This window comes from Alosa pseudoharengus, unplaced genomic scaffold (assembly GCF_046254945.1).
Source record: "Alosa pseudoharengus isolate Yale_2024_CS ecotype anadromous, Long Island Sound unplaced genomic scaffold, YU_APseudo_1.1 YU_APseudo_1.1_scf_17, whole genome shotgun sequence".
Lineage (NCBI taxonomy): Eukaryota > Metazoa > Chordata > Actinopteri > Clupeiformes > Clupeidae > Alosa > Alosa pseudoharengus.
Genome location: NW_027468640.1, coordinates 32,879,630 through 32,900,752, shown reverse-complemented (window position 1 = coordinate 32,900,752; position 21,123 = coordinate 32,879,630). Strand labels below are relative to the sequence as shown.

Below are 21,123 nucleotides of genomic sequence, written 5' to 3'. Positions count from 1 at the left end.
GTGTGTGTGTGTCTATGTGTTTCTCTTGGTGTGTGTGTGTGTGTGTGCCTATGTGTTTCTCTTGGTGTGTGTGTGTGTGTGTGTGTGTGCCTATGTGTTTCTCTTGGTGTGTGTGTGTGTGCCTATGTGTTTCTCTTGGTGTGTGTGTGTCTATGTGTTTGTCTTGGTGTGTGTGTGTGTGCCAATGTGTTTCTCTTGGTGTGTGTGTGTGTGTGTGTGCCTATGTGTTTCTCTTGGTGTGTGTGTGTGTGCCTATGTGTTTCTCTTGGTGTGTGTGTGTCTATGTGTTTGTCTTGGTGTGTGTGTGTGTGTGTGTGCCTATGTGTTTCTCTTGGTGTGTGTGTGTGTGTGTGTGTGTGTGTGTGCCTATGTGTTTCTCTTGGTGTGTGTGTGTGTGCCTATGTGTTTCTCTTGGTGTGTGTGTGTGTGTGCCTATGTGTTTCTCTTGGTGTGTGTGTGTCTATGTGTTTCTCTTGGTGTGTGTGTGTGCCTATGTGTTTCTCTTGGTGTGTATGTGTGTGTGTGTGTGCCTAATGTGTTTCTCTTGGTGTGTGTGTGTGTGTGTGTGTGTGTGTGTGCCTATGTGTTTCTCTTGGTGTGTGTGTGTGTGTGTGTGCCTATGTGTTTCTCTTGGTGTGTGTGTGTGTGTGTGTGCCTATGTGTTGCTCTTGGTGTGTGTGCCTATGTGTTGCTCTTGGTGTGTGTGTGTGTGTGCCTGGTGTGTGTGTGTGCCTGGTGTGTGTGTGTGTGTGTCTGGTGTGTGTGTGTGTGTGTGTGTGTGTGTGTGTTTGGTGTGTGTGTGTGTGTGTGTGTGTGTGTGCCTGGTGTGTGTGTGTGTGTGTGTGTGCCTGGTGTGTGTGTGTGTGTGTGTGTGTGTGTGCCTGGTGTGTGTGTGTGTGTGTGTGCCTGGTGTGTGTGTGTGTGTGTGTGTGTGTGTGTGTGTGTGTGTGTGTGTGTGTGTGTGTGTGTATGTGTTTCTCTTGGTGTGTGTGCGTGTGTGCTCATCTGCAGATATACAAACAACATGCAAATGCACGGGACTGTGAGAAACATCCCGATTGAAAGTGGCTGAGAGCTGTGAGAGAGAAGATAAGAGCAGAGAGATGGGGGGGACAAAGAGAGAGGGCAAGAAATTATTGGATTCAAAATCCATATTGTGTAGTGTGTATGTGTGTTTGTGTTTGTGTGTGTGTGTGTGTGTGTGTGTGTGTGTGTGTGTAAGAGAGAATGTGTGTGTGTGTGTGTGTGTGTGTGTGCGCACATGAGACAGACAGAGAGACAGAGAGAAAGAGAGAGTGAGAGGGAAAGAAACAAAGAAAGTGACACGCAACAATGGTAACACACAAATACACGCAAAAAAAACAACTTCTGCAAGATCTGCAACAACCAGGCCTGCTTTTCATACTCGCAATCACCAACCCTGAATGGCTGCCTCTGTCGAGAGACTGCATCAGATTTGTGCACAGCATCCGCTTCATCGCCACCTCAGCCTAACCCACACCACCTCCTTCCACCCACAGGGCTCTGGGCTAACCGCCCCACCCCACCACACAGCACGGCCCAGAGACATCTAGCTCCATCTCCTCTGGAGGAGCCGTAGTCGCATCAGCAGCAGCAGCAAAGAGAACACAATTCTTTGGCCACGGCAGAAGGGGTAGTGAGAGTATTAGTAGCAGCAGTAGTGTTGGGTCTCCAGTGCAGTGGGACCAGTGAGGGAGGAGAGGAGTGAAGTGGAGAGTTGGAGACTCAAGTGCACACACACGAGTGGACACTGTTGCCTACACGGACGTCACCACCTTGATGAGGTACCAGAGAAGAGGCAGACGGGAGTGGGTTTTGGAGGAGGTGGTGTTCAGATGGCAAGATTGGCAGAATGAAGGATTACACACACACAGACACAGAGATATAGAGTATCTACCCATGCTGATTGTTTTTTGTCACAAAAAAAAGAAGCTCTTTATATAAAAAAAACAATTATCCTACAATTTTGTGTATGTGTGTAAAGTTCTCCACACTGTCCTCGCTTGTATTCAATCATGGTCAAGCCACAAGTTTCATTTTCTCTCCCAGACCGGACATTATGTCCCATCAGCCGGACCCCACAAAACCCTCAGCTCTCACTCGTGGCCCACACACACACACACACACACACACACACACACACACACACACACACACACACACACACACACACACATGTTGACAGTAGAAAGGATGTGCAGCGGAGAGGCTAATGTTTTGAGCTACAGCACATTCACTGAAACAATATACTCCACTCTCGGCCAAAGAGTAGGGCAGCCGTGGCCTTCGGACTTGTACCGGAGGGTTGCCGGTTAGGTGCCCTTGAGCAAGGCACCTAACCCCTCACTGCTCCCCGAGTGCCGCTGTTGTTGCAGGCAGCTCACTGCGCTGGGATTATTGTGTGCTTCACCTCACTGTGTGGTCACTGTGTGCTGAGTGTGTTTCACTAATTCACGGATTGGGATAAATGCAGAGACCAAATTTCCCTCACGGGATCAAAAGAGTATATATACTATACATACTTACTTAAATGCCATGAGTGAATTCATCTGCATAGCTAGCCTACCCGAGAAGCTATAGCAAACCAACAGGTGGATGCACCTCCAACACACGCGCGTGCACACACACACACACAATGACGGCATGTTCAGGGATTAAAGTGAAAAAAAATCGTTTGACTGAACTTTTTTCAGGCCATAAGTCATACGTTGTTCATATCTACCTATAGAGATAGCACCCCTTTTGCGGTCGCGACCTATTGGTTTTTAATGTACAAAAAGATGCAAACAGCAAAGTAAAGGGAGTATTCGCCTTATTCACACGGCGGCCATTGTTTAAACCAAAACGAGGCTACAGGGTACACTTACTATATAATTAATGCCACCTACAGGTGAATGCATAGAACATAACAATCCTATGGTTTGTGTACCCTGTAGCCTCGTTTTAGCCGCCAATGGCCGCCATGTGAATAAGGCGAATTGAGTGTTCTTGATTGAGATTGAGTTTTCCTGATGAACAAAAATATATTTTAGTACCATCCCTGACCATTGCTGATTAGCCATTGCTGTTCTTTTCTACTGCAGCAATATTGTAGAAAGGCTTTAACACACTCTTATTTAATTACTTCAGGCCAAAAGTGTTTAAAGGGGAGATTTTTTTCTTGTTAATATGCAATTCAACACCAAGTAAAATCTATAAAATCAAGTTTGCAAGACTTCCCATTTCCTCATCAGAGTAACGAATCAGAACATTCTAGATATTGTTCATATTTCCATTTGTTGCCTCATCGGCATTTAATGAAAACATGGTCATTTTGAGTTTTACAGACAACTCAGTTTTCCAATTAGCAGTCTCTCAGTCTGTGTGTGCTCATGCAGGAGGTCTGCGCATTTGATAACGACAATCTGGAGACGGTGTTTTTGTCTTCAGCAACAGATTGTATAACAAGAGGTTGCGATATTTAAGATCATGCGTAGCCTACTTTCTAAACGTAAAAACGGTCAGCCATAGATAAACGTAGCCTACCTCTGTCGTGGTGGCTAGTTGCACCAGGTAGGGAAGATGTCCTGAAGTGCACGAACGTTAACCTTATGGCGGTCTTCTGATTGGTGGCGTGCTAAAACGTTTTCCTATTGCATCCATAAACAATTTTCTTGTAGCGAACCGCGCAAAAGCAAACCCCTGGCACTTTAATTTCTTTACACCATGGCTTGTTAGTTCTCCCCCGTTTCCAACAGCTGCCCATCTCCATTTATTTTTTAACTTTTGACACCTGCCTTACCTTCCTTTAGCAACAACGCATCCATGACAGCTAGTGGCCTTGCCAAATAGACGCACACAAATCATGACGCTAATATGCAAGGTTCTGGTAGGCCTACTGGTTATGGTTTTGTGCTATAAATTAATAATATTTTATAGCAAAGTTTTAAGTTGACTATTTTAATTGTATGGTTATTTTTTGTCAACATACACTCACAACCTACTGTCGTTAAAAGTGAGGCCTAAGCAAAATAGGCTACAAGGCTGTCTGTGCGTCACAAACAGACTGACCCCCTTACTCAACAGTTCGCGATGATGACAGTGATATTATTATTTTTTTTATGCTAACACGCTCAGTCAAAACCTTCCGTCGCAAATTGTGAAAAACATTGTTGTACATGTCATAACAGACGGGATAATAAATTACATAGGCTACGGTTCATATTGCGTCGCTTTACACATAATGTTAGTTGCATTGATTAAAAACTGTAACAATAATAGTAGCCTACATCGGGTGGCATAGCAGGCTATCTGTTCAAGTCATAGGTGACACCCAAAATGAATGACCTCCCCTGCCAAGAGTTCGCGATAGTAATTGTCTACATTGATGCACGGAAAGAACACAGCTACGCTTCTTCTCCGAATTCGCACATAGAGCTCACAATATCATATCCAAAAAAGGATTGGCCAACCTCATCAGCTGTCTCTAATGTATCACTATAATCCAACTTTTAGACCGTTATAGTCCTCCATACGTGTTCTTTTTTTTTTTTAAGCAAACGCCCGAGACAAGTGTGTAGCTACAACATAAACAAAGCGAAACTCATGGCTGACGTAGGCTATCTTCTTGAGCGGTCACTGATTGAGACACAGAAAGTTCTCAAGAACACTATTAGGTCTTTAAACATTTACCATCACACACATTAATTCATCGGACCTAATATTTGTAGTTGCCTTAAAAAAGGAAAAGCAAAGGTGATAGTCCCCCCCCCTCCTATTTTTTTTCTCATCGGATCTGCATCGATCTCAAATATGACATTTCTAAAATCAAATTGACGGAAATCCGTCCTACGACGGAGAACTTTAATCCTTGCATGTTGCGTGTGGAAGAAGTGGTGGTACACATTTTCACAGCGACATCACGTCTACATACTTTGCCGCAGCAAGTCCCTCCAGGTGTGGTGGAGCCCAGGCCCCTTGCTGTCCAGCATCTGAGTGCGGTGTGACCGTGAGACAATGAGTCGAGATGTGACCGTGTGACCTTGAGAGACTGCGAGAGAGTGGAGTCGGGATGGGACTGCTGGAGCGGAGGAGGAGGAAGGAGGAGGAAGGAGTTGGGGAGGACATAAAGCACAGGACCCAAGGCCCCTGCGAGGAAGCTGTACACCCAGCCAGACAAATTTATAGGCTCACCGAGCAAGCACCAGATAATAACACCATTAAACAGATGAGATGGTGAGGTGTTCCTGTGTGCGTGTGTGTAAATATGTGCTAACGCAGTGTGAAGGTGTGTGGGAGCATGAGCCGGTATGACAAGACAGAAAAAGTGTGAACACACATACACTACAACACATCAAATGTGGCTACTGCAAACACACACACACCTGTGCAGACACATGCAAGCAACTTGGATGTCATTTAGAACACATGCAAACCACTTGCCATGTCATTTAGAGAGAACCGTCATTTTACCACACACACACACACACACACACACACACACACACACACACACACACACACACACCTAGGAGTTCCTGACCGCACAGAGATGGACAGATTATGATTTGAAAAGAAAAAAGAGGAAGGAAGAGGAGAGTACACAGATAGTGACTGAGGTAGTGAGAAAAAAAGTATGCATACAAGCAGAGCAGTGTGGAGGAGAGTAGAGAAGCAAGGGAAGGTCATTTGGTTAGAGAGCTCATTCTGGCAATAACATTTGCCTCTGTAAACAGGCAGGACTTTGGACAGCTCACGGCGGACCTGCTTGTTGCTGTTACCATGGAAATAGCAAAGCCTCTCGGTGGTCTGGAGTGGTCACACACTCGGATTGAATTGGTGGGTGGAAAGGGATGCGGAGAGAGAGAGAGAGAGAGAGAGAGAGAGAGAGAGAGAGAGAGAGAGAACAGAAGAGGGAGGGGTTGACAAGGACACACTGGGATATGTGCAAGAAATGAGAGAAGATTAAAATCTAAAATAACCTCTTCAATGGGCAGCAACCTTCATCCCCAAAAGACAAAGGTCAGCGAACGACACATTAATCCTTCGTTGCGTGGCAGCTCCATCAATTAATGAGTATACCTCATCTCATTAATGTGGTCTATCTACAGCCATTTGGATAAATGATGGGTGGCAAATCCTGTGAAATCACAATGGTGGCAGCAGAGGGATTTCAGAGCTGCTAACCTGAGCAGGGCATCTGTTTAGGTCTAACTTGTCTACACCTTCCATGCAGGGTCCGTTTTCTGCACTTTAAGTGCCTGCATGTCAACACACTCTATATTTCAAAGAGACTTTTCTCTGAATCATTCGAGACGAACGCCTGTTGCTTGACCTCCCATTCTGACATATGACGTTAGATGGAGGCCCCAGTCACTGAAGGAATCTCACCGCACACAGATTGGTTCACCTTGAGGAGGTGCAGGAATGCTTCTGTGTGCTAAGGGGTTCCTTCTCCCTCTCGAGTGTGCCGCCCCATCTGCCTACATCCACAGTGCAACCATTTGCTTCTTTCACCATGCAGGAATGAAGCTGGTAAAGAACTCTTGTTAGATGTTCGCCATTTTGCAATTTCTTGCAGTTTGTGTTTGCACATTTCTTGTTCTCAACGTGGTGGAATATTCAAGTCCTCAGATACTGTGATAATGTTGCCAATATTTCAAAGAAAACAGAAAGACGTGATGCAACTAGTTTGAGGCTGATGTCACAACACCATCAATTAAACTGTCTCAGAGTGGTTGCATGCTGGTCAAATACACAAAAGGATTCTCCCTCCAAGGTCAAGTTTCGAGCTGCTACACATCATTCCTGCAAGGTGATGTGGCCTAGCAAATCATTTTGAGTGAAAAAATTAGTGACTTACAGCTTCACTAGAATAGTGTCAATTTAGATAGATATCAAGTTCTAAGAAATCATAAAGATATATCATAAACACATCGCAAAAAGCTGAAGAGCTGAGGAATCAAGAAAATGCATGCACCAAATGAAATTGTTGTTCAAAACAGCACACTGCATCTAATGAAACCTATATTAAAATATTTTATAGGCTTTTTTTTGCTGTCGGGTTTAGAGCAGCAACCACAATGGCTGCAGAGGCGGAAAGTAAATGCACGCATTACGCCAGTTGGCAGTAGCACAGTGGGTCTCTCAACCTTCCCACCTGAGGTTTCTCATTTAAACTGACCTTTCACCCTTGTCTTTAGTCATGTTCTTGTAAGTGGAAAATGAGGAGAGCCAAAATAGATGGGGAAAAAGACAAAGACAAAGTCTACAAATAACACATTTCATAATTGAATTGCATTTCAACCAATTTTGAAGCCTGCCTGCAGCAGTTCTGGATCAGCCACTGAGCGCAGCATCATGGAGCTGTATGCACCCACACCTCCCAGCCTACACATCTCTTGTGAATTGAGCGAGAGACGGAGAGAATTACAGAGAGGAAAGGAGCAGGGTAATGAACAAATGAGATCATACTGATGAGAAAGAGAGAGGGCAGGCAAGAAAAATAGGAGTTGGATGTATGAGAGGGAGGGAGAGAGAGAGAGAGAGAGATATCGTTAAAGAGAGTTTTAAATTGTCTCAACCCAACTGGAATGCAGAGAGAACAGCCAGTGACACCTACACACACAAACACTCCTCTCACTGGCAAACCTCTTGGTATCCTGAATGTGTGTCAATCAATTATGAACCCAGAGTTCTTTCCTGCTTTAGCTGTTTTGGCATGAGCCTAGACCAACTGTTCCCTTCTGGCAAAAAACATGTTTTAAGCTGATTATCACACAGTGCGACGCGAAAACAACTTATAAGCCTCTTGAGGGTCTGTTTGTATACCCAGGTACCCGTCAAGACTGCCAAACATATGTGGGAAAAGGAAAGGTAGGCCTAAGGGAAATGCTTCTGTAGCGGTGGCATACTGTACTCCATTTTTACACTTTCCAATGACATCCAAATCCACGTGTGTACCGTGCGTGTAGGCTATTAAAATGTATTCAAAGTCAGACGTCAAACCCACGTCACTACCTGAAGGAGGGGGTCCTCGCGAAGAGCCGGTGACATATTTGTGTAGAACCGTGCTTTCAAAGAAACGCCATAGAAGCCACCCAAGGCAGAGGGCTAAAATAAAAAAAATAAAAAACAGCAAGCACCAAGGCTACCCTTCTCTTCAGTCAGTATACTAGCACAATGCGTAAAGCGTGGGCGGGGAATGAATGTGAAATAAAATAGGTTTTCTAGGTTACAACACACGCACATCTCCACCACGACAGTGCAGGGGTCGTCTGATTCGTTCTTAACGCATAGAGAGAGCGCAGAGAGTACATAAGGAGGCTAAAAAATCTCTTTAGATTGCGTGGTACGTTTGGTTATCTGTTGTTGTCACAAACGGAAACCCAAACGAAGGACGAAGTTGTGCTTGAAGTCGCGAGCTACGCGCGTTAAATATTTAGCTGGAAGTTGCAACAGTTACTTCTCTCTTACGTTGATGCAGATTGCGCATAGGGCACAGACTCCAAACTCGTATCCGACTGTTCATTTTTGTAGCCTATGGCTATTTTCACATTCGTGTAAGTTGTTTATAAAAACGCCATAACTGCTGGCTGAAATGTTAGCCAAAGAGCTAAGGGTTCAGATATACAAAATAACAGCAACGCTGCGGATGACTTGGAATCACTATCAAATGGCGTATTAACAATGTTGCAAGTTACAGACAATGTTACAAGTATCCTAACCCGATATAGATACATTCGCGTAGCCCACTTAATCAGTAGGCTACTATAGACTGACAGTGTTGAGTAAAGAAATCACGTTGTTCAGAAGAGTCCAGTGTTCCTGTTAGAAGATGACTGGACAACCGAATCAAAAGCAGGACACCGATATGTATTTTTGCCATTTTGCTGAAAGCACGAAAGCTGGTCAGTCCTAACCCCACCCTACGTAAGTAGACAGACAGTTGGTTGAACTGCGGTGTCCTTTTCAATCGTTCACTAGCTGCATAACGCTTGGATAGCTAGCACTATACATTTTTGACACCAATAGCTGTGCCATCGTTAGGAGAATAGCCTATAACGCTACCTGGTTCCCGGAGACTCCTCACTGGTTCACCCAAATGGTTAATGAAGCGCTTATAATATAGGCTATGTTAAAAATGTTGCACTACAGCCTATTGCATCGATCTCTCGAAATACAGCGAAACTTGCAAAGTAGCCTACGGTGAAACCGGGGGGTGAGAAAAAAAGACTCTTACCTGGTCCCCGCCTTATCGCCCATCTCCGCAGGCCTTATCTTCAATGTTTTAAGTATAAATGTATTCAAGTAAGGTGAATGTGTGTTTGCGCTGGGTCCACCTTTCTCTTCAGTCTTTCTTCCTCTCGGAGCCCTATGAATTTGCTCGCTCTCTCTCTTGTCGATTCGTTTCCGCAGACGGAAACCTCTCTCTCTCGATTCCGTCGACCGCCTCTGACAGCAGCACTGAATTGGGGCGTTCCCTCTACTCGTAACTGGCACTTGTCCTATCCAATTAAATGCGCCGAACTGTGCTCTATCTTTGCATGCCCGCCCTGCCCTTGGGACTGCCAATTAAATTCATTTTCGGCGAGAGGGTGTAACTCACAGTAATAGATAAAGAAAATAACAAATAATTGCATCCTTAACAACTTCGTGCATATGCAATATTTTGCAGTCAGCGAGTTTTGTGTGGCCAAGGCAAACCTTATTGTCCTTCAATAGAGCTGATCTTCCTCTATCCCTTCCCTCCAATCCCCTTTCAATTCTTTCTTCTTTCTTTTTCTCCTTTAGCCTATTCATTTTCATTTGCTTAATGCTGTCTGTTTTTAGTCTGGTTTTACAGGCCTGTGTGCTTTTGAAGATTGAAGTTGTTTGCTTGAAGTTGATGCCTACTAATAGGTGACTAAACTATACATATTTACTTACTTGGGCAGCGCCTAGAGCCTAGAGAGTATTCCAAGTAAATTCCATGTAATACAGTTTACCCATTAAAGTTTCCCACAACAGGGTACCACTTGTGTCCTCTGACATGCAAGGAAATAACAGTACAACATACTCCCTGGTGCTCTCTGCTGGCAACATTTTGGAACTGCATGTAGGTATGACTTCAATCTTCATGGATTTTTAAGCAACACAAACTTAGGTGTTCTTGAAGATTATAGGAGACAAAACATAATAGAAATATCAGTATGCTGAAACATTAACAGTACATTTTAGATAGCTCTCACTTCTCCAGGATGATGAGAATATATGGTTTGAAGTAGGCTACATATAAATGATTTTTAAGGAGTTGGCTCTCGTATTGAAACGCAGAATAACTGCAGAGTGGTTCATTAGTTGAAAGTTTGCAGTGCATTCACAAAAGAGAATATGCAGCACCGCAGATAGATTTCAACTTTCCTCCACTGAAAACACAACATTCCTGCCTTCCTGGTGTTAAAATTAAGGGCTAAGTAACTAAGTTAAGAAGAATTAACAGACAGTAAGTTTGTTGTACACATTGTAGCAATATATTATATTTATTTTAATAAATATACGAAGGCCAAAGGCCAGGGTGCTCTATTTGCAATTATCTATTTCTTGAAGAACCTCAGATCTGATCATCATACATCTTAATATAATTCTCCAACATGAGATGCATTTCACTCAGGAAACTTTTATTGACCTCAGTCTCTGTTATCACCAGTCAGAGAACCAGTACTCATACACAATGTTCCTGTTCACATCAGCTGCTCTGCATGGGGGCAAGGGAGCCCTGCCATGAGCCAACACTTGCACATACCGGGCCGCTTTCCTGATCTCACCCAGAGCACGCTCGCACAGGACCTCAGACCCACTGCTGCCCTCCTTTCCCTGTTCTGTTTCCTGCTGGTCAGCAAATTTGCCCTGTATTTGATGATATGTTTATTTACAATAGCTGGGCCAGGAGAGACACTATATGTCAATGACTACTTTATTTCCCTTTTGAACATATTATGGTCTTGCACAATTACCCCTCACATACGTGTCCATGGACACACACAAACACACACACACACACACACACACACACACACACACACACACACACACACACACACACACACACACACACACACACACACACACAAGCACAAGCACAAGCACACACATGTAGATCTTCTCCACCTGACTGCCTTGTGGATACGCAAGCTGAAGGTCACAAGAGGCCCTGCTGAGTGGTCTGTGAACAGGGGCCTTAGATGCTGCCTGTTACTCTATGCTCTCATTCTTCTCTCCATGGTGAGAAAAACAGCCTCAACACTGTCAACAGTGTAAATTGCGTAGCATCTGAGACACTGAGTTTAAAGGCCGTAGCAACAGTGGAACGGTGAGGTTAGTCCCTCACTATGACTTTAATCTTAACCAGTTCTCAGAAGAATGTTAAAAGCCAGTTTCCCTTTAGCCCTGGACTTACATTTTTGCAATGGAAATTTTCACTGAAACTCTCTTTTAGTCTAGGGCTATGGCTTAATTCATGTACAGGAAATCAGTCATAGTTTATTTTCCGAGACTGAGCTGAATAACCCCTTTTCATCAGAAAGTGACCATCTTTGTCAAATAAGAAGTGGAAACTAGAAGACAATTTCCCAAACAAAGCAAGGACAATGGCTGAACTGGCATATGTTGAGAAAAGAAAGATGAACTGGAGAAAATTGGATGGTAACCACATTAAATTCACTGTTGGTGCCACTTACAATGTCATCTCAACTCATAGAACCTCAGTATGTGGCTTGTAGATTGATTGGATGTCAGAAGTCAAGTGTATTCTTGTGGCTGCTGTGAGACATGTTTCTCAGTGTGAGCACATTGTTTACTTTATTGGTTTAAAGGTGCAGTCAGCGATTGCGCATGACATCGCATTTGTTTATGTTTATGTTTATATTTAGATTTCTTAGCAAACGCTTTTGTCCAAAACAATGTACATTATATTGTAATCAAGGATCAAACAAAGCCCTTCTGAATTGCCAGAGAAACTCCACACAGTGTTTCGTTTTTGTTTTGGGGACAGGCTGCCCGCAATTGGTTTGTTTCCAGTTTTCGGAGGCTTTTTTTTACAGTGTACTCACAGGATGTTTGCTGATAGTGACAGAAAATATTATGGACTTGAAATTGCGCATAATCACTGAATGCTCCTTTAACGTTTAACATTTCTCTTGAGGAATGCGATTGAGGAAACCTTTGTAAGGAATGAGCTAAAGTGTATGCAGACCTGGAAACTGAAATGTGTGAATGAGGAAAGCGAGTGCACAAGACCAGGTGTTAGAGGCTTTAACACAAATGCATTAACACAAAATAATGAGCCTTGAATGAGTTTTGAAAATGCAAGGAGAAAAACGTAGGCTACAGACACTTGTGTCAAAATGTAGGGGAGTAATCAGGCAAGTAATCCAGGGCAAGTGATGCATCGTCAAGGACTGTTCTCACCCAAACCACAGACTTCATTACTTCTCATGTCTGTCTGAGACTCCTCTGGAGGTGTCATCGGCCTAGTTCAGTAAAACTGTGACAAGGGAAGGTGCCCACTTCACAACACAGTGAAACTGTGACAAGGGAAGGTGCCCACTTCACAACACAGTGAAACGCTCACAAAGGCATCTCTTTATTATTGTTGCTCTTAAGTATATTTAGACATGGTATGTTATACTGTATGTGTATGTCGCCAGGTCACTCCATGTGATGTGTGGGATATGTTGGGTGTTGTACAGTATATGATGATAAGTGTGTATGTGTGTGTAGGTGAACTGGACACATATTGATGCTTTTCACACATGAAGTTCCTAATGAAAAAACAAAGTTCTTTGAATTTGAATTGAATTGATGTGCACCCTGATGTGTTATAATACCCTGAGTACTTGTATGTGACAGTGAAAGGTGTTAGGTACGGTGTATAACTGACAGCCGATAAAAATGCAGATAACTGAAATATCTGCACAAGTTTGAAAAGATCGGGGAACTATGCATCCCCCAACAGAGATGGTGAGTATAAAGAGAGCTCAGAGCCTGGTCCACCTGAATGCTCTGGAGCAGAGCTGGGAATAAACTGACCCCTAAAAGTCACTCTAGTAGTCTAGTTGATGCAATTTCAGCAGCAGCTGACACTGATATAATATCAGATGAGTTAAGGTTAAGGTGTGTTCGCTAAACTCAACAATATGAACACACATGTGAAACATGTACCAAGAAAACAACGTTTTTGTCGATGCTTTGCATTCACTGTGCAGCAGTTGAGCAACATCTATGAAAGTTCTTTCCAAATGCCAAAGGCTTATTAGGCCAAAGTTATTCTTTGTGCAGCCGCGAATGCATGAGGGTGTACTATTCAAGTCCCTCCTGTGCCTGTGGCCCTATATGCAGACATTTGTGTGTCCTCTCATTTTTGTTTTGACCACACAGACCTGTTTGCACCCACTGTGCATGGACAGACTCCAACCAGACTAAAATGTACGATAAGATCTGCTACGTGTCCCTGGTGTACATCTGTGTGCGTCTGCAAGAGAGCAGAATCAAGGCCTTAATAAGCAGAACATTGAGGCATCATGTGAGGTCAGCATCTTGAGGAGAGAGAGCAGAACATCTGGAGACAAGTCATCTAAATTCTGAAATTGAATTGGTGTTTAAGCCAATACAAACCAGACGGGTTTCCCCTTGACAGAACATTGAGGTACCATGTGAGGCCAGTATCTTGTGGAGAGAGAGAGAGAGAGAGAGAGAGAGAGAGAGAGAGAGAGAGAGAGAGAGCAGAACATCTGGAGACAACTCATCTAAATTTTGAAATTGAATTGGTGTTTAAGCCAATAAAAACCAGGCTGGGTTCTCATGTGCACCACTCAGCCTTGTCGTTCACTCTTTGACTCTGCACTGCTCCCTTGAGTTCTGTCTTCACAAAGCATTGGATTGGTTTGGAATGTTTCAAAAGCACGAAACGAACCTGTCCTCCACCCATCCCATAATCCTTGGGTCACCTTGGGTTACATCTAACAATGGATGTCTAACCCGAGACAGGAAACAGGTAATGTTGACAACAAAATATGTACCAAGTAGAGCCCCCAGACAGAGAAAGGGAAATATGTGATGAATACTAACCAGTTAAAATTACTTTAGTTATAATTCACATTTAAAGCAGTGGTCAGAAATACTTCAGCGTAACTGAGCTTAACAGAAATACTTCAGCATTGAACTGACCTTTTCTGATAGTCCATCACAAGTAATGAAATTACTGTGGCCTTTTTAGAGCTATACTTTTTCCAAACCTTAAACTTTGATTTGTTATAAATCAACACCTTCAACCGTTCCTTTTATTTGTGGCATTCTCTGACTGATTTCACCCCCAAAGATACATTTATTGACGCCGTAGCGGAACTGCACTTCTCCTCCCCCAAATAATACGGATAGCCTCCTCTGCTGAGAAAAATAGTTTCTTCATGAACTTTTGAACTTTTAATTTGCGCTATTAATCAGCACAGTCATGCCCTTTATCTTTTATTTTTAATAACGCGTGCCTGACTCCAACATTTCAACGACATCCTCATCTTCCACATGCTCCTGCAGCTGAAAAATGGCCAACAAGCTATCTGAAGAATTCCCAAAAAAAGTCTGAAAGATATGGGCAAAAACAATCACCCTCTTGTCCTGCTTAGTAAACTTGAGGACATAAACTCCTGAATTAAGAGCAATTAGATCTCTCAACTGCAGAGCCCCTGCAGCTTACTTAAGGCAAGCCTCAGCACCTCAGATCACAGACACTGAGATCTCCCCATCCATGCTCTTTATAACTGCCCTAATCTCAGCTCTTCAAACACCCCCTTTTAATCCTCCTCACAACCCAACCAAAACACTTCCAAAAAACAGGAGCAGACTTTCTGAGGGGGAAAAAGGCACATGGTCAAAGAGGATCAAGATAATCTAATGGGCGATTCAATCTTCTCGGGTTTAATTCAATTAAAGGCTTCTAGTCTAGATCATCCAGACTGTGAACCTTTTACATTATTGTGGAATCCATACCATGAAGTAGATGTCAATATTGTCTAACAATACATCTTCTGTATTCCCTGCTGTGAGTAATAACAGCGCCATTTGGACTCACTGAAGAGAACCATTACAGCCAAAGAGGACTAATTCTCTGTGACTACATAACCAAGAAAGTAATGACAATAGGGGCCACACAGGTGGCATTAGGGATAATCGTGTGCATTTTCTTTTTTCTTTCAAATTTGTCCTCCTCTGTTTCACAGTGATATAATGATCCCAAATAACGTATGTTTGGCGTCTTTATTGCAGGTCTTCAGGTTGTTCATTAATAAGACACAAACACATTCATTTGTTAATAAAAGGACTCCTTGTTGTTCCATTCAGCCTGTGAGATGGGCAGAAGGAGCAGCAGCCAAATGAAATAGCACAGCTATAAAACTGCATGTGTCGCTTTAATAGCAAACATAGCATCCTAAACATATAAAAGAAAATCTTAGATACATATAAGTACAGATTTATCATCAACAGTCGCACTCTCTCTCTGTTTGTTCATGAAACATGAGGAATACACAACAGTTAATATTAAAAATGCACCTTGTAAAAAAAAAAAAAAAAATGTTAACATATCTAAGAAAGAAAGAGAAATAGCTATACCTTTCTCTTTTCTTTCTATAGACGAGCACAAGGGCCCTGGTGTCTAAGTGCTAATGGGTGCCTATGTCGTGATATTCTGGAACGTAGATCTTTCGTTTCAAATTGCCCCACAACAATGCAAAAGAAAACCATGGGATTAACTGATAGACTGAAGTAGTGTGTAGTGCATGGGTATCATCGACACCAACACATGTACAGTTTTCAATACCTATGAACGTAACAAAAACACAAGAAAATAACTAGTCTATATCAAGCATATACAGTTACACACACACACCACCTTAGACATCTCTTTGTCAAGGATAATAAAACAAGAACATGTTTAAATGCTGCAATGCTACCACTTGTTTAAATGCATTTCATTATACACCAGGTGGGTTAAATACAGAGAGATCGTCAATACATTGGACTGTGACAACATTGTGGATGCAACACGCACAAACACACACATACACACAAACGTCAGGGGGTAGGAGCCAAGGTCTGCTCTCCCACAGCATTGGTTCTACACCTCAAACCAGAGCATGACAGGCTCCACCTCTGAGTGGACCACTCAGGGCCTCCAAAACTGTCTTCCATCACCCCCATATGAAACAACAGTCTAGACCGTACCAGAGCGCTACCATACCCTTGAAATGTATCTCTGGTAGATTGGGGCCTCCGAAAATCCAACCTCCTCCCTTCCTAACACTCACACTCGCTTGCACACACGCACGCACACGCACACGCACACACACACACACACACACACACACACACACACACACACACACACACACACACAAACACACAAACACACAAACACACTCACTCACTCCTTGGAAAGTTAAGGGCTCCTAAAGTCTACTGGTGGCTCTGCAACTGAGTGCAGCATAATTTGAGATGCAGAGCACATACAGTAAACACGAATAGTCAAAGGAACTCATGGTGGAAATTGGGAGGGGAAGTCAGATCGGAAGGACAACCAGTGTGTCCTTATCCCTACTGCACTTCAACTGTAAAAGAAATTGTGGAATAATAATAATAATAATAATGTAATTATAGCCTAATTATAGCAAAATACATGGGCAAATCCAGTCTATTCATCATCGTCCTCATCCTCGTCATCCTCATCTTCCTCGTCCTCATCATCATCTTCATCGTCATCATCGTCCTTGTGGCCTTTCATCATCTGCTTGGGTGCCATACCCATACTCATGCCCATGCCCATGCCCATATTCATGGCACCCACGGCCATGCCATTGCCCATGCTCATACTCATGCTCATCCCGCCACCACCGCCGACACCGCCACCGCCGCCGACGACACCACCACCGCCGCCCACCTTGCCCTTTGACCTGTAGTCAGCAACATCCTGCAGATGAAGAAACGGGAGATTTCAATGAGGGCTTGCTCCATTTACCTTTCACATTTCACATTTATTCATTTAGATGGCGTTTCTATCCAACGTGACTTACAAATGGACTGACATTCAAGCTATAGAGCAGAAGAAGACCTTCCAGTAACAACAAATACTTCCAATAAATACAATATTTTAAACAAATACTTCCAATAAATACAATCTTTTAAGCAAACACTTCCAATAAATACAATCTTTTAAGGGCTACCTTACAAGAAATGATGTATGACATCTTACAGCAACAAACATAAAAGCTCCTTGATATTGTAAAATTTTAAAGGAGTTCAGAAGGAATGATAAAGAGATATGTTTCAAAATATTCACATGGTCTGGGTGATTTTAAATAATGCACAGGATTTATGTATACTGGGGGACTCTCTTATTGCCATGCCCATATAATTAACTTGCAAGAATGGCAAGGCCTGTAAAGATTTCTTTCAAATTCAGTAGAGTATAGTAAAGTATAGTATGGTAACGACACACTACATGCACATGAGCATGTACACAGGAGACTTACCTTCTGATACTTGTCCTTCAGCTTGTTAGCTTTCTGTAGGTACGGCTGCTTACTGCCATCTGGGAGACTGTTCCAGATTTCACCGAGTTTCTTGGCCACATCTCCGATGCCGAGGCCGGGAAACTGGGCCTTAATTTTAGGCCGGTGGTCTGAGCAGAAGATGAAGAAACCCGAGCTGTAAGTGAGTAAAGATGTTTAGCCTACCATGCAATACACACCGTTTGGCTACTCATTGGACAGCATTTATAGAGTCTTGAAGAATCACAAAGAACAATGTAACAATCAAGTAGCCTATTGAGGCTCATGCAAGGTACAATAACACACAACTGAAATGTTTACTGTTAAGATCAGTAGATAGTAGGGGGTTAACATACGGTGGTCTCTTGGGGGCATTGGGGTCCTTCTTCTTGCCCCTCTTATTGCCTGGGTTGTAGTGCATCATCTCTTGGTCATAGCGTACCTTGTCCTGTCGGGCCAGGTCTTCAAACTTAGATTTTTCTTTCTCCGTCATCATCTGTGGACAGAAATAAGCTTTAGTCATACTGAGCAGCTCTGGGGAAAACCAGGTTAATCAACAAAACTGATGTTATTGTGTGCAACTCCCACTACTGTCACACAAACTATATGGCTATGTACGAGGCTGCTGGTAAACCAAAGTGAATAAAATATGAAGGTCCCTGTTTATGTTTTTGTTCAGATTAAATTATGCTTTACTGAATTCTATTTATTCTATTAATTTCAATTCTAATTTGTATGGATGAACAATCACAATCTATTATAAACAGAATGAAGTGCATCACTTTAAAGTGCACAAGCCAGACCAAGTTTGTGTCGTGTTTGAAGTGACATGCAAGTGTCATCATGACTACAGTCCTGATATGACTGGGTGGACCAACCTTCCATCTCCCAGAGCATTTCTTGGAGAACTCTGTGAAGTTGACAGGGATCTCAGGGGTCTTCTTCTTGTGCTCCTCATGGCACGTCTGTACGAAGTAGGCGTAGGCGGACATCTTGCCCTTGGGCTTCCTGGGGTCCCCTTTGGCCATACTGATCTGACAGGGGGAGTTTGTTCACCTTGACCTTCTGATTTTCTATTAGTGTCTGAAAGCGAGAGGGGAGAGGGTTGAAATGTCATTAAATACTGATTGTCACCCACAATGAGCAATGATCTTTAGCTGCACAAAATCTCCTTTGCATAACAGCAATGGTCTGACAATTTCAAGAAATTAATAAAACAGCAGATTTCACACAGGCATCTTGATTTAAATTGGCTTCAGAGAAGGTGATGCTAGTCATTACCAAACCAAATTTGGCGTGGGCCAAAGGACCCTCCCCATTAGATGTGAGAATGTGTTCAGGATATTAATGAGCTATATTTGTCATTGCTTCTTTAATTCAGCCTTAAATTCCTCTGGGGATTCAGTATTAAACTGGTAAGTCCTAAATTGCTTTTTTGGAAAAATGAGCAATTACAGGCTTCCAATTTCTGATTTTTTTTTATTGATTTCATTTTTAAAAATAGAAATAAAAAATAGTATTATTTCATTAGCCTATCATTTAATCATGTGAGAAAATACATTATTATGGTTATTTATTCATTTGAATTAATGGACCAAAATATATGAAAATAAAAATGCTTTCTGAAAGGAAAATGCCATTTTCCTTTGTCGCCAACGCCCATGTCCATTACTGTTTTTTTTTTTTTTTTTTTAATCATTGTCTATTTTTTGGCGTCTAAACTTTGGATCACTCTATTTAACTGCCATACATTCATACTGCCTCACCAGCTATAAAGCCTATGTGCGCTACGGGTTATTATGATGCTATTGCGCGGCGAGTTCGCTCTCACAAAACAGAAAGGTCATCAACGCGATTTATTCATCTTCCATTTTGTGAAATGCGTCCTCATGAGAGAAACTGCTGTTTATTTTCCTCCATCTTGCATTCCTTGCTAATACGCTTCTTTAAAATCCATTACTTTTACAGAATAAGGCTCCAAACGCTTTGCTTTCGCTCCCAGTACAAGCATAGGCTATTGGTACTAGCAGTATAGAGTAGGAAAGGTTTGCTCTTCTTTGCAATAGCGCCCATTCATTAAAATGGCTTCTGTGGGACGAACGAGGGGAAGGCTTTTTAGCCTAACAAAGCCGAACACACCCCCTGGGTTTTCGAAGACGATTCTGTAAAAAATATACGCTCCCACAACAAAATGTTAATGTTAGATAAAGCAGACATCATACTCCATATTCCTTCCGTGTTTTTCCCGCTGTCATGGCTAACTTAGACATATTTAACTATTTTCCAAAGTTGTGGGCTGTCCCTATTGCTATGGCTTGGTGCAATGCCGTTTGTAACAAAGGCTATGCGCCAGCCATTTCTGCTGCGAGTTAGTCTATCGAAACTGTCAAGTTCAGAAAAGGCACAAAACTACCCAAATGCATTTTTCTTTTACAAACAGAGATGAAGATAGTCATTTACATAGGAAAACGAACAAAAGCGGAGTGTTTTGCCAGCTGCATATTTGTTTTTTTCTTCAAATTATCTCCGGTCCCTTCTGCGTGTACGAGCAGCTCCTTGTCAATGGTTTAAAGCGCCAGCCATTTTAATGCATGAGCATTGGACGAGCGTATACAAAGTGTAAAAATATATTTCTGACGGGAAAATTCAAGTATATTTTATATGATGAGATAGAGAGCAAAATATTTAGTGGAAACCGAATATTTTCTACCATTATAACTGAATATTTGCAAAGATGTCATCGAAATGGGTTTCTATTAGAAGGACAGGCTTATTCGTAGACAGGACAGAGCCAGCCATATTCATAGTGTTACACACACAGCAGCGATGCGTGTGAAGAATAGCCACAACATGAAAATTCATTTAAATAACTTTGCACCGCTTTTATGTGAGAAAAAATAAAGAGTATCTCACACGACATATGACCAATCCATTTCTGATCGAATTTTCATCACAGAGTGGATGAATTAGGCGTTTTAACTCATTTAGACCGATTTCATTGCATTTCTTTTTCTTTTCAAATAACCATATACATAATTCTGGAAAAACATTAGGTAGCTTTTTGGAAATGCATATAAGCAAAATATGACTGAAAAACTCTTATTTATAACACATGAAAGCCAGCAGAATAAAAATAAACACCAGGAAAGAGGCAAGAATCATATAACTACAGCCTATACAAGGGGATGCAATACAATGGATACTTTGCATTAATAGCACAAATCAAAGTGTATAATGGGTATTAAGATACTAGGCAGAAATGTTCGGACACTTGGCCATACCTGTGTTGTTGAGCTGTCTGAAGTGCTGTAGTCTCGCCTTTCTCCTGTCTTCCCTTCTCTCGCCTCTCTAAATCCTATGTGCACAGCCTCGCGCTAGTTCAATGCGAGACTGGTCTGATTGGCTAGCGGCCGCGCCGGTTCAAAACAACCTCCATAACTGCGCATTGGCCAGATTTTTACACGCGTCCAGCACTTCGCGCATGCGATAGGTCGACACGGGGGCCTTGTCAAGCCCGCCCCTCCGAAAAACTCCCGGAAAAGTT

The 21,123-nt window shown here is 42.5% G+C and overlaps 2 protein-coding genes across 4 annotated transcripts in view; both read right to left on the bottom strand.

Moving 5' to 3' along the window:
• arrb2b (arrestin, beta 2b) overlaps positions 1-9,444 on the bottom strand; it is a 57,021-nt gene extending 47,577 nt beyond the window's left edge. For all 3 annotated transcript variants that reach the window (XM_076289355.1, XM_076289354.1, XM_076289356.1), the window contains exon 1: positions 9,242-9,444. In XM_076289355.1, coding sequence (XP_076145470.1) covers positions 9,242-9,264 — 23 coding nt within the window. In that variant the 5' untranslated portion in view covers positions 9,265-9,444. The remainder of the gene's footprint in view (positions 1-9,241) is intronic.
• Positions 9,445-15,424: 5,980 nt separating this feature from the next.
• hmgb3a (high mobility group box 3a) lies at positions 15,425-20,951 on the bottom strand. The gene is made up of 5 exons (XM_076289352.1): positions 20,861-20,951; positions 18,458-18,662; positions 17,936-18,075; positions 17,562-17,736; positions 15,425-16,999 (listed from the first exon to the last, which is right to left on the bottom strand). The coding sequence occupies exons 2-5, from the start codon at positions 18,605-18,607 to the stop codon at positions 16,724-16,726; spliced, it is 741 nt and encodes a 246-aa protein (XP_076145467.1). The 5' UTR covers positions 18,608-18,662; positions 20,861-20,951; the 3' UTR covers positions 15,425-16,723.
• Between the last annotated feature and the right edge of the window lie 172 nt (positions 20,952-21,123).